Below are 14,744 nucleotides of genomic sequence, written 5' to 3'. Positions count from 1 at the left end.
TGTGTCTGTGTGTGTATATATATATATATATATATATATATATATATATATATATGTATATATGTGTGTGTGTATGTATATGTGTGTGTTTATGTATGTGTATATATATATATGTGGATGTGTATATGTATATATATATATATATATAATATATATATGTGTATATGTAGATATGTATATATAATAATAATAATAATAATAATAAATTTTATTTATATTGCACTTTATATTATATATGTATATGTATATATATGTTTATGTGTGTGTGTGTATATTATATATATAAAAGACAGCAACACTCATAACAATGACAACACAGTTACATTGACAATCATGTTACGTTATTTTTTAAAATGTTTCCTTTTTTTTTTTCATAACCTCTTTAACACAATACTTCTCTGCTGCGAAGCGCGGGTATTTTGCTAGTAGAGAATAAGTGTAATAATGCAAACACAGAATTCTAACAGGTACATACTGTTGGTCTTGAATGTATCCATTTGCAATAACATTTTGATTAAAGTACAAATAAACCATAAAGTAATTTATGGTCTATATGACTAACCAGAAACAAAAACCTTTGGACTGAGATGGCTTAAACAAGACATTCTCTAGGGCAGCGAAGTAGAAGTAATTGGCGTTTGTTTTCTTGTTCTGGTCAACATTATCTGTCGTGTATAACGTGATATAAAATAGTAAAGTAGTGCAAGAAAGATTAACTAATTTGAGATTTTTTTTAACCATTTAATGCATATTTATTCAGATTTTATTTGAATGAATAGTGTTTTTGAAAGAAAATTTTCATGCAGCAAAATCATACATACAGAGTATAGAAATTGTGCAGATGCAAAAATAAGCAACTCATAGTTCTGTGTCATAGATTAAGGCAAAGAAAGACCAGGTGAGTCAGTGAATAAGTATTAACCAGTTAACAAGGGTAACCAATTAAGTGAAAGACATGAAATGATGTGTCAGGGAGTAACAAACATAAATTACAGTGATTCCCCCACTTTTTGCGGAAACCCGCGATAGCGATAGGGGAAAATCCGTTATATAGAAAGACCACAATTTTTTTTATTAGTTTAAGCCTTAAAATACCCCTCCCACATGCTTTAAACACATGTAAACTTATTAAAACAACTTTGTAAACACATATGATATGTGGATGTCAGGCTAAGGATATGAGTAACATCTCTCTACTATAAAACATTTTAACATCACGCAGGACAAGGCAGTGAGACAGGAGGACAGCTGCTGTATAGGCTTTTAAATGATTGACATGCAGAGCGACAAGCACAACAAGCATCTTGGCAGAAGCAGCACAAAGTCCACTTCTCTTTAGCGTGCATTCAGCTCTTCCCTTCACAACGCAAAGTGGCAGGAGCATAGCACGCCTCCGTGGAGACAGGGGGGCTATTTGAGCAAAGTGATCGAGACCAGATCATCTCGGACAGACACTTTGACGACATGCCCTACTTACAAATAATTCAAAACAAGTTCACTGACATCTAACCTAGCAGTTGTTGGAATGCTTTTGGCGAGAAGCAGAACACGCAGCTTACCAGCAGCAGCTGCAGAATCCCAGCAGATGATCCAAGCACTTCTCCTTAGCGTGCGTTCAGCCCTCACCCCCTCCTCCTCCTCCAGAACGCGTAGAAGCAGCACAAAGCCAGTAGCTGATCTGTCCACTTCTGCTTAGCATGTGTTCAGCTCTCCCCTTCACAAAGCTAGCAGCAGAGACGCAAAGTGGCAAAAGGACAGCTGCTATACAGGCTTTTAAGTGATTGACGCAAAGCGCAAGAAGCACAACACAATGCTGGCCAACAGCAGCAGCAAGACACCAGCTGAACCGATCGCATCCCCTTAGCGTGTGTTCAGACCTCCCCCTTCACAACGTGAGCATTGTTATAAGTGCCACGAGAAAGAGATTTAACCACGCCCGGGGCAGGAAATAAAGGACAAATATTGTTTTTACAAAAGCTTTAAAGTAAGAATGAAACTAATGCATATGTAACAATTCCCATGAAAATAACAATCTCTTTAAATTGTTTATCTGATAAACCAAACCCGGGGGTGGGCGAGCAAAGCGAGCAGGGGGCTCCGCCCCCTAGTAATAATAGTATTACTAAATCCGCGATGTAGCGGGGGCGCGATAGCTGAACTGCGATATAGCAGGGGATCACTGTATTGTGAGAAAACAGTTCTTACAGTTATGCTAGGCTCTTCCAAAGAGTGGCAAACAAACAATGGCAAACCTGCCACTAAATGGATGTGCTTATAAAATTCCACCCAAGGCCATAATATATTTAAAAATGTCGATTGCTGTGTGTGTGTGTGTATATACCATATATATATATATATATATGTATATATATGTATATATATATATATGTATATATATATATGTATATATATATATGTATAAAATGTAAATGTGGTCAAGTGTATGTAATACAGTGAAACTCCTGCTGTGAATGCTAATCAAGCGCTATAATTAGTGAGCATAACAACACCTTACCAGCTTCTGGCTTTCTTACCTGTGAATTCTCAGGAACACCTTTGTCATAACCAATATAAGTTAAATCCAGCAAAACATTCATTTAAAATATAGCATAGAGCAGATATATTGGAAAAATGAGGACTTCAGGTATTGTAGAAAGAAAATTGTTCAATTTCAATTAGTGAGTTTACATCAGTGATTGATTGGCCAGTAATTGTTTTTATAATTACTTATCATATGATTTTTTTATAAGATGTTAAAAATAATGATCCTAAATACCGGCAATGAAATGTATTTTTTGTGGTTTGAAAGATATCCATGCTTTTAACATCCAGAGTCTAAAAGTAACATTGGAAAAGAGAATTATTCTGAAGGCTACAGAAGACTATGAAATTAGACAAAGTTTCAGCTGAGGTGAAAGTAAAGTTTTTTAGGAAAATGCAAAACAACCTTTTTGGGTTGACTGAGCAAAGCTCAACACCTGTGTTTCAAGGTTTCTTAGATTGGTTCACACTGATTCTCACAGTAATCTACTGCAACTTTATTTTGAAATTCAACCTTTCATAGTCAAAGACAAATATTTATGTATGTTGATGAAAAAAGTTTCATCTTAGGCAAAATTGTTTTCTTTCTCAAGTGTGTTTTTATGAATAATAAGTGAATGACATTCTCTGTTGGAATAATAAAATATGCACTTTCTAACTCCATAATACCCACTTATTTCACTACTTTTGAATACTCTTAATTGTCCTATGCTAGAGTGCTGTGCCAAGTGCCGTCTGGTGACATTTAGTCATTTTTCATCCATGCTTGTGAAGAGGATTTCTCAGCACTTTATAATAATTTCCATTTATTAGAATCTTACATTTCTGAGTGCCTTATCAGGGGGGTTTAGGGGTTTAAAATGCCAGAGTTTAAAAATACTTAAATTTTAGTATTTATTAATGTTGCAATTTGTTCTTTTTGTTGTTTGCAGTAGTATATAAAACATTTGTTCAAGTTATCAGCCAGTCATTCAAATAACTTATTTCTTATTATTTTAACTTTTAAATAATTCTTTAGTTGTGCATGTAGAGATTTCCATTCATGTTTTGGACAGAAGTCCTCCTGTAATTTTTACTTTACTAATCCTGTTGGACGGTCTGAATTGTAAAGGGAGGTTTAAACAAAGGTTCCACAAGCCCCATGAGCTTGACTCCTGCTGCACACTTCTGACTGCAACTCCACCAAACAGGCAATTGCCATATTCTGCAGCTGCTTATTCTAGTCAAGTCAACAGGATGGGGACATCCTATGAATAAGACCTTAACACAATGTAAACAATGAAAAAATAAATCAATTCCTAAGTAACAAATTTGGTGTAATTATATAATAGTGATTTAAAAATGTTGACTGTTCTTGCAGCAAGTAAAAAACAGTATTACCAAACAAATGTGTTGGAAATTCGCACAATAAAATTTAAAATTTTGTGTGGTATAACAAAAGCCGCTATACCAGCGCTCAACCCGGCACAAACAGACACAGGAGGCATACATATAAAACAAATAAATGTTTTATCTTTGTTTTCTTTGCCTTTGGGCAATGCTTTCCCCCTTCCCGCAGGCACAACACAGTCCCAATAAGCTCAAGTCCACACAGTAGTTCTTCTCTCTTCTCCACCACTCTTTTCCAGCAAGCTTCATCCACTACCACCTGACTCTGGCTCTCGGAGTGGTGGCTGCTGGCTTTTTTATAGCCCACCCGGAAGTGCTCCAGGTGTTTGACGTGTGGTGGAAGAGCCGCCCACACGGGCTCAGGAACCACTGCAGTGGCCCCTGGTGACACCCCCAGATCCCAACAGGGTTGTAGGGAACTCCATCTCTCATGGAGCCCTGCGAGCATCCGAGGCACCACTGCCACCCAGGGTGGCTGCCATCTAACGTCCTGGGGGAGGTACTGTTCAGTGCTTGCTTGTTTCCCCGAACCATATAAAGAAGAGGCGGGCAGGCAACAGTGGATATATGCAATTCTGTGTCAAATTTCAACCCCTTTTATTACAGCATTTCTCACTTCCCTTCCCCTTACTTTTGTAGTTTGCTTACTTATTTTATAAAAGTCATATAGACCAACTCCATCCGTGGCTTTCTACCCTATTTTTTTTCTGTTTATGCTGAGTTGTCTAACACCCAAGTGTTTCCACCACATAGAAAATTTAGAAGCTAGCTACTGCTGTGAAAATTTCAACCTTCGCCGATACAAAATTATGTAAATAATGACAATCCACCATGCTTTCTCTGGTAGTGCATAGTGTTTTTGAAATTCATGTTGTGCATGCCTGGACAGCTGTTTGATTGCTAGGCAGATTATCACTGTGCTCCTCTGCAAGATGGCAGTTGCTATAAACCTAAACAAACACTTAAAGGATAAATTTGGTATTTTTCAGGTCAAACTTCTTTTTTTACAATTGCATTCTAAAGTGAAACTAGTCCAGTATTATCTTTTATAATAAAAGTGAACAGGACCAAAGTCCTGTTATTAAAAAAGCTTTAAAATGTACCAAATACCTCAATTTTTCAAGGCCAAAAATGTTTTTGAGTATTGACCATGGCTTACATACATATTGCAAAACTAAGTTTCCTTGTTGTTTTAAGAAGGGAGAAAAAAAATAGCAAAACCTTGTTGTGTAATTCAGTGATTTTAAAATGAGACCAGCTGTGCACTTTACTGCTCACGTTCCACAGCAGCATCTTTCAGCTCCAGGGGTATGGATTCAACTTGAAATGTCATTGTTAAGCACTGTTATTGACATTAAGTGTTGATGCCCATATGTGAATTGCTGTCTATGTTCTGTAGACAGCTAAGCAATAGTAACTGAAAAGAGCACACTTAGAATCACTTATATTCTGTCACAATACAAAAGCTTATCATTTTGCAAAGATTGTTCCTGCTATCACTAAATTGATGATGCACACATGTGCTTCTGTGAGAGAGAATATTGTAATGACCCATGGGGTACAAGAGACAGAGGAATGGAATTAACCATGTATGTGCCTCCAGTCCCACTTGTGCTATTGGAGTTTCTTTTATGCCGACTTCTCCAGGTAGCATGGAGCTGCCACTCATCCTAAGCAAGAGTGGCTCATTGTGCATTAAGAAAGTCAATAATTGGTTTGCAGCACACAAATCTCACACTCTGCATTTTCTTATGTGTAGGCTTGGCTCTTTCAAAAATTGAGGCTTTTATTAAAAATACAATGCTGTTTAATTAGTTCATTTCAGATTTAATGTTATTTGTACAAAGTACAATGAAACTGTTACATGCTCTTTTCACTGCTGTGTCGCTCAGTGTGAGTCTTACAGTGTAAGATATGTAAAATAGCAACATAACCTAATGGACGAAAAGTAAAGGCCATTTAGGATTAAGTAATCAAGATTTTTGTGTGCATCTATCTGCTATAAACAGCCATGGCAGAACATAACCACTGAAGAAACAGAACTGCAGAAGCAAAACGAGGATGATAAACAGAATGTACTGGCGCTAGAGGCTTGTTTGTATTGTCATAACTCCACCTAGAATGGAGGCTATGAGCAGTTTTAAGACTTTTCATTTACCTATGGACCCTGGTACTCTTCAATCCCATTGTAACTTGCAAGAACAGACAAGGTATTTTTAAAAATTGATAAAGAGTGCTTCACTATAGAGAACAACTTTATGTGGTAAATTAATATACACAGTTTGTGAAGAAAAAACTTTGACTTGAAAAAATACCAAATTTATCCTTTAAGTCAGTGGTCCCCAACCTTTTTGACAGCAAGGACCACTTTACTAGAAGCAAATTTTTCCAGGGACCGCTTTGGGGGGGTTGAGGATTCGGAGCGGGTTCGTAGGGCAGTTTTATACACAATTTATATTACATTTCTATTATTATTAAGTTATAATAATATCGTAATAGAAATTATACAACTTACCATAATGCAGAATCAGTGGGAGCCCTGAGCTTGTGTTCCTGCAACCAGACAATCCCATTTGGGGACGATGAAAGACAGTGACACACGAAGTGTGTTGCTTATGTTCAGTCTACTCCGTAATCTCGTTTTGGTTGCAGTCACTGCAGAAAACACTGCCTTACAAAGATAGGATGTTGGAAATGGAAGCAGACTTTTCAGTGCTTTTGTGGCAACCTCAGGATACTCCACCTTGACTTTAATCCAAAACGTATGAAGATTTGAAGTTGTCTCAGACATACTTTTGAGGCCACCATCATTTGCAACCTCAAGCAGTTGATCCTCTTCAAGCACAGACTAAGTTGATTCACCTGGCTTATTCACAAATGGGTCACAGATCCATTTCTTCCCATTTTGTAGGTCTTTTGTGGTTGGGAATGATGCTCAAACTCTATTGAAAGCTGAGATAGGTGATCATACACCAGCTGGGAGAAAGAAGGCCCTGGCTTGGTATCTTTAACAACCTCTGCTAATGTTTGAAACATATCAAAAATCCCAATATTCACTTGTCGGCCCCATAAATCAAGTTTGGCTTTAAATGCAGCCACTTTATCTGCAAACTTGAACAACGGGTATCTTCTGCCTCTGCCCCACGTGCTGCTGCTCCACCGCTGCCTCAGATTTTCCTCCTCGGGCTCCTCCAGCACTCTTCCAGCCTGGCTGGATACTGAGTCTGCAGAGTGGGTAAAGGTGGGGTGCCCTAGAGCCTGAATGCCAGTTCATATTGTGAGGTTTCTGAACTCTTTTGGGATCCCCCCCCCAACGGGAACATCACGCTGAAGTGCGTCCCAAAGCGTGATTGCTTCACAGTAGAGCTGTGAGCCTGCTGTTGCCCCAGCAACAGATAAAACAGTCTTAAACAGACGTGGTGATCGCACTTCAGGATGATCTTCGGCGTATTGTCCCGCTGACGGAGGTCCCAAGAGAGTTTAAAAACCTCACATTTTCTTGAATGAGTGCCGCATTAATAGGAATGTTTCTTGAACGAGCATCACTGAACCACATAAAAACTGTCTTCAAATGCAGCAGTTCACATACATTTGCAACCCGAGATTTTTCTTCTTTTTTTTTGCATATAACAAAGACATATGCATTGCATTTGTCATTCCAACAGATTGCACATCACAAACATTAACACTGTTACCGTTTTTTTCGTGTCTGCTATAGAAGGGTGACAATGAGTTAAATTCCAATGGATGTTTTTCAAATGTTGATAAGCAATAAGCAAAAGTTTTCACTGAAAACCACAGAAAACAAAAACGGCAACAAAAACAGTACGAGGAAAGTTCGAAGAAAGAAATTTTTTTACAATATTTCTGTTTGGGGATCGTTGTGCAAATGTGCAAAACTGAGCTGGGTTGGAAAATAGATGGATGGATAATGTGATGCCAGGACAAGAGTTCTACAAAGCATGTTACTTGTCAGCCTTGGCTCAATTTGTTAGTGATTAATCTAAGCAAGCACAAAACTACTTTCGTAATCTTTTTCAAGTGTTATACAGTGACCCTTGAGAAATCAAAATGACTGTTATCAGAACATTGCAGCACATTCTGGGGGTACTGGTGTTGACATCCTTATAGGTTATATCAAGTTTTATAGCATACTCTGTACCTGTAAATAAACTATTGTAGTTTAAACCATTTGAAGCAACATGTTTAATCCTTACTGCTCCACTCCATTTTGTGGTTTAATATTTGAACCTATGGCAACAATCTTCATAAAATCCTTGATGCTTACTACAGTCTTCATGGCAATTACAGGGCCCCAAAATTGTGATTGAATTTAATTCCTCATAGTATGGTTAAAACATTTTTAACTTCAATTAGAAATCATAGCCATGGAAAGTAAAGTAACAAGTCACTATATGTAACAATGTCATTGGTATAGCATATATAGTACACAATATAAATAATAGGCCTTCAGGACAAATCAGAAGGATAAGTTTTATATATTTTTTTTTTTTTAAGTTGAAGCTATATTTTCAAAATCATGGTGTATATTAATTTGAATTGAGAAACTGTGTTCATTTAAAAAAAAAATACAGTGCATTTGCTTTTGTATTTTAAAATGGGGTAAAATGGCACTTTAAAAATGCTTCACTTTAGAACACAATTTCCTGTGGCAAATGAATCAACACTGTGATTGTGAAAATGTAACTTCAATTTCAAAAAATACAAACATATTAAAATGTATTATATTATTAAATTAATTATTTTAAATTTTTTCAAACAACTGAGGGTAGAACAAGGGTGGTATCAAAATAAAGCAAGAAACAGACTGCGGAAGGAGAACAGAGGTCCAACAGAAGATGACAGGGTCACATACTCCTCTCCTGAAAGAGCATCGGTGATGTCCTGAAGGGGTTTCAGAACCTTCTGAACTGTCTCCAGGACCTCTGTCGTGCCAGATAGGGACAGGAGGTCTGGTTATCATGTCAACAGAATAGACTTTAGAAAGCGCTCTTTTCTGCTCCAGGACCCTTTCTACCATTAGCAGCCTTGATCCCCAGCAAGTGGCTGTCTCAGTGATTAGCTGGTGACCCGGCAGACCCAGCTGCATTTGCACTTCAGACAGTTCTCTTCTCTTTCTTCAGCTGTAGGGGAAGCTGCTGACAACTTTCGTACTCCAAGAAATGTCCCATTGATTTCGGCATCATCCATATCATTTCCTGTAATACACAAAATAAAAACTTTTAAAATCACTTTCATTTTTATGTAAAGAGGCAGATCACTCAAAGGCAAATTAACATCCATCTGTATTTAGTAGGGATGTATAAGATTTAACTATGTGTGTAAACTGTGTTATGTAATGTGTAACCTACAAATGGTTTTAGTTAAACCATTTTGGTAAAATCACCAGCCAATGAGTGAAACATGTATATTTTTAGACCTTTTCAATCACAAACACTTCTGTATTTAAAATGCATCCCTGTCTCTTCTTAAGTGGAGTGGTGGTAAGGTTTAGCTGGTTCGAATCCCACAACCGCCAGAACATTTCTTTGGGTACTTCAGCAAGTCCCTTAACCACAATTGCTTCATCCTGGGTATGATGTTAACTTGCATCTGGCCCTGCAAGCTGTCCTCCAATTTGCAGGGAAAACGTAGCTCTGTAAGTGGTTCTATAAAACTTTTTGCTTAACTCTCACACTACAGAAAACGCTAAAAACTCTCACCAGCCTCTAGCGTTTACAAAGTTCACATCAGCATGCCTCAAGCCTCAGCACATCAGCCTCAAGTGTATTGTTTTTGTTTTGTACAGTGAAAAAAAGGAAAGCAGCACCATGCAAAAGTTTGGGCACCGCCAAGATATTTGAGGTTTCAGATAAAATTTACAAATGTCTTGGACCTTAATTAGCTTGTTAGGGCTATGGCTTGTTCACAGTCCCTAGGAAGCCCAAGGTGATGCAAATTGCAAAGTTGTATAAATTCTCTGACTCATCAAACCATGTCCCAACAATCAGCAGCCATGGGCTCCTTTAATTTTATAAGTATATATAAAATTCAATCTTTTTAAAATATTCATATTTTCTTTGAGCTTCTATATCTTTTACATTTCACTATCATTTGCACTGTGTTTATAATTGTATGTAACAAGTAAGATTTTATTGTTTGAGTGTAATTTTGAAAAGGTTGGCTTTCCTGTTCATAAAAAAATTTGTGTTAAACTTAAGAACTGATGACAGTTGATTGATTTTATTTTTCTGCTTTTTGACTCTTAGCTGAATGATGAGCTGAAGGAGAACTTAAGGGACACCATGACCCAGAAGTACAAGCAACCTGGTGAAGAGCAGGTCACCAAGGCAGTGGACAAGCTGCAGCAGGAAGTAAGTGTAATCACTTTCAGTTGACTTAAAAACAAGGAGAAAAATTAAGCTAAAATGCATTCTTTTGTGGAAATATTTCCAAACGACCACAGCAATGAAGCTGTCATTATTTGCATGTTCTGAAAAGTGTGGTGTAAAGCAAAGATTAATGTCTAAATATCAGCTTTGTAGTTTTTCTTTATTACAATCTCATTTACAACTTTTGCCTAATGTGCATTTTCATTTTTAAAATCCAAAATAATTACTTATTGGGCAAGCAATGCAATAAGGAATCTAGAGTAGTGGCTGTGGCATTTTTGTTATCGGGAGGTCAAAAAGTAACAAAAATAAAACAATAATCAGAAAATTGATGCTCTTTATGGACTTCAGCTCGGCGTTTAACACTATCCTCCCACAACGACTGGTGTCCAAACTGGTAGATCTGGGACTTCCATCACTCATGTGTAGTTGGATACTGGACTTTCTGTCTGGTCGCTCCCTGAGGGTCAGACTGGGTCCCCACACCTCCACTGCTCTCAGCCTCAACACCGGGACGCCGCAGGGTTGTGTACTCAGCCCGCTCCTCTACACATATGACTGTGTCCCCACTCACCATAGCAACAAGATTATAAAGTTCACGGATGACACAACGGTGGTCGGACTCATCTCGGGCAAGGAGGGTGAGCTGGCATACAGGGACGAGGTGGAGCGGCTGTCAGAGTGGTGCAGAGTCAACAACCTGTTCCTCAACACCACAAAAATGAAAGAGCTTGTTATTGACTTTAGAAAAAACAAAACTGACATCCAGCCACTCATCATTGGCGGGGCCTGTGTGGAGAGGATCCCGGTGTTCAGGTTTCTGGGCATTGAGCTGGAGGATGACCTGACCTGGAGAGCCAACACCAAGGAGCTGCTGAAGAAGGCGCAGCAGAGACTGTATTTTCTGAGAATCCTCAGAAAGAACCATCTCCCCAAAAATCTGCTCCTTGCCTTTTATCACTGTTCCATAGAGAGTGTGCTCACATACAGACTGTGTGTGTGGTATGGCAGCTGCACCTCTAAGGAAAGGAAGGTGCTCCACAGGGTCGTCAGGACAGCGGAGAGAACAATTGGTTGTACCCTCCCCACTCTGGAACAAATCTACACCTCCCGATGCCGCAAAAAAGCAATAGACATTTCACAGGATTCATCACATACCTGTCATTGCCTCTTCCAGCTTTTGCCATCGGGCAAGAGATATAGAGCAATGAATACCAGGACAAACCGCCTTAAAAACAGCTTTTGTCCAAAAGCAATCATGGCCCTGAACTCAGAATAAAACTGCTTCATATCATTCTCCCAATGTGCAATATAGACCTTGAGTCAACCAGTGCAATTTGTATATATAACAAGTGCAATTCGTATATTTTGTAAAGTACTTTTATTACTATTCGGTTTATTCTCTCTTCTTGTTTTATTAACTCTTATGCCTCACACTGAGTCGACTGCACCTTCAATTTCGTTGTTCCTTTGTAAAAGTGACAATGACAATAAATATCTATCTATCTATCTATCTATCTATCTATCTATCTATCTATCTATCTATCTATCTATCTATCTATCTATCTATCTATCTATCTATCTATCTATCTAAAATGAAGATATTTGGTACCTGTCTCTGTTTGAATAACAATATTAGCAATATTGGGAAATGTTAAAATGTGTAAGTATTGTATATATTTGTCCAATCTCTAAAGAGCAGTTCATTCTAGAAGCCACAAATATTGAGTCTTGACTGGATGCCAGTTCACTGGAAGGCACAATCACAAACATACCCACACAAATGCAAGTTTTGACTTAACTGTCCACCAAAAGGATTGCTCCGGACTGCAAAAGAAAGGCAGAGTTGTATTTAGGTACAGCATGTCTAAAGATAGATACTTTATTAATCCCCAAGGGGAAATTCACATACTCTAGCAGCAGCATACTGATAAAAACAATATTAATTAAAGAGTGATAAAAATGCAGTGCAAGGTGGAGAGTGCAAGGCAGGTATAACAGTCAATAACATTGTATAATGTTAACGTTTACCCCCGTTTAACGGGTGGAATTGAAGATTCACATAGTGTGGGGGAGGAACAATCTCCTCAGTCTGTCACTGAAGCTACTCCTCTGTCTGGAGATGATACTGTTTAGTGGATGCAGTGGATTCTCCATGATTGACAGGAGCCTGCTCAGCGCCCGTCGTTGACAGATGTCAAACTGTCCAGCTCTGTGCCTACAATAGAGCCTGCCTTCCTCACCAGTTTGTCCAGGCGTGAGGCGTCCTTCTTTAGGTTGCTTCCCCAGCACACCACCGCATAGAAGAGGGCGCTTGCCACAACCATCTAATAGAACATCTGTAGCATCTTATTGCAGGTGTTGAAGGACGCCAGCCTTCGAAGGAAGTATAGTCGGCTCTGTCCTCTTACACAGAGCATCAGTATTGGCAGTCCAGTCCAATTTATCATTCAGCTGCACTCCCAGGTATTTATAGGTCTGCACCCTCTGCACAAAGTCACCTCTGATGATCACAGGGTCCGTGAGGGGACTGGGCCTCCTAAAATCCATCACCAGCTCCTTGGTTTTGCTGGTGTTCAGTTGTAGGTGGCTTGAGTCGCACTATTTAACAAAGTCCTTGATTAGGTTCCTATACTCCTCCTCCTGCCCACTCCTGATGCAACCCACGATAGCAGTGTTGTTAGCAAACTACTGCACATGGCAGGACTCCGAATTGTATTGGAAGTCCGATGTATATAAGCTGAACAGGACCGGAGAAAGCACAGTCCCCTCCAGCGCTCCTGTGCTGCTGACCACAATGTCAGACCTGCAGTTCCTGAGACGCACATATTGAGGTCTGTCTGTAAGAGAGTCCACGATCCATGCCACCAGGTATGAATCTACTCCCATCTCTGTCAGCTTGTCCATAAGGAGCAGAGGTTGGATGGTGTTGAAGGCGCTAGAGAAGTCCAGAAACATAATTCTTACCGCACCACTGCCTCTTTCCAAGTGGGAGAGGGATTGGTGTAGCATGTAGATGATGGCATCCTCCACTCCCACCATCTCCTGGTATGCGAACTACAGAGAGTCAAGGGTGTTGCGGACCTGTGGCCTACGGTGGTGAAGCAGCAGATGCTCCATGGTCTAAAGGCAGTGTAGTAGTAGTTTTTTGCAGAGATAAATATAAAGATCAATACTCACAAAATGCAACAATAATACTGTATAATTAATTCTAAAAGTACAATTTCTGTATTTTATTAAAATAATGGCATAATTAAAAATCTGAAAAGTAAATTCTGTGGTAAACCATGTTCTAGACTGGAAATTATTATCAGAATGGTGGTTTTGACATTTGACTCGTGAGGCCTTTGGCATTTAGCTGAAGCTAGAGTCCTCATACTGAGATTTCATTTGATTTTGACTCCCTCACAATTACTATTTAAAAGTAGCATTTTGTGCACTTAACCAATTTATTTGTCAAGTTTGTTGCATAGTGTTCATTAGACTAAATCCTTTTTCCCAGTCAGCACTTGAGGTCTGAAGGTGCTACAAACATCCAAAAGTGAAAACAATTCATTGAATTGATTGTGTTGTTTTGTAAATGTAACCATATCTGAAAAATTCTTTACCGTTCAAGATACTATTAAAGAAATAATTAAAAACTGGAACTTTGGTTACAAAGATCCATATAGCAACATGTTGTGCTACATTTTATAATTTATCCTAGCAGTATTTGTGAATAGGATCATTGTCATCTTCACTTTCCATTAATATATCATAGTTCCAACTCATAGCATTTACGGTGAAATATCTGGACAGCCACCTGACCTTGTTTAGTGATTTAAACAAAATTGCATTTGCCTCCTCAGCTTTGACAAATCCTTCAATTTTTTCCTTCTTTACGGACAGGTGACCTGCAGAAAATTGTGTAAATAGTCCTTAGCAAAGTATTAGTGTCAGCCATCTGGAATATTTTTCTAAGCATCATCTATATCCAGGTCCTCGCTATGTTGAACTGCTGCAAAACAACAGCTACACCTTTTCATTTGCTCTGCATTACTGATATGCTGTTCAAGGTAAAAATTACAATCTGGTTTAAATTTAACTTGTTTTCATATAAAATTGTTGAATAGCCCAAAGACTTTTACAAACTTTCACATGCTGCTGATTTTTTTTTTTATGCCAATGAATGAGGTTTTATGAGTGAATTTGCTTTCATTCCTAACTTTAAGCTGTTATGCCAGTTGATTCATCAACTATCAAAGTGTGGTGGGTTGATTTTCTATTTTTGCACAATTTACCCTTTATAAATCACAGTTGCCTTGTAAATGTACATAAAAGAGCATGCCTTGAACGGCACCTTGAAAAATCTATATATGGACTATGGTAATCAACCTCATACATATGCCATCACGATGAACTTCATTGGCTGGTAGAGTAGTC

At 38.4% G+C, this 14,744-nt stretch overlaps 1 protein-coding gene across 1 annotated transcript in view; it reads left to right on the top strand.

Annotated features, from left to right (window-relative positions):
• The window catches only part of LOC114645495 (CD151 antigen-like), a 155,486-nt gene that overhangs the window by 97,780 nt on the left and 42,962 nt on the right, over positions 1-14,744 (top strand). Inside the window, exon 5 of the mRNA XM_051922063.1 lies at positions 10,200-10,304. Coding sequence (XP_051778023.1) covers positions 10,200-10,304 — 105 coding nt within the window. The remainder of the gene's footprint in view (positions 1-10,199; positions 10,305-14,744) is intronic.

Source organism: Erpetoichthys calabaricus, chromosome 2, assembly GCF_900747795.2.
Source record: "Erpetoichthys calabaricus chromosome 2, fErpCal1.3, whole genome shotgun sequence".
In the NCBI taxonomy this organism is placed as follows: Eukaryota; Metazoa; Chordata; class Cladistia; order Polypteriformes; family Polypteridae; genus Erpetoichthys; species Erpetoichthys calabaricus.
This window is presented reverse-complemented; position numbering and strand designations above follow the sequence as displayed.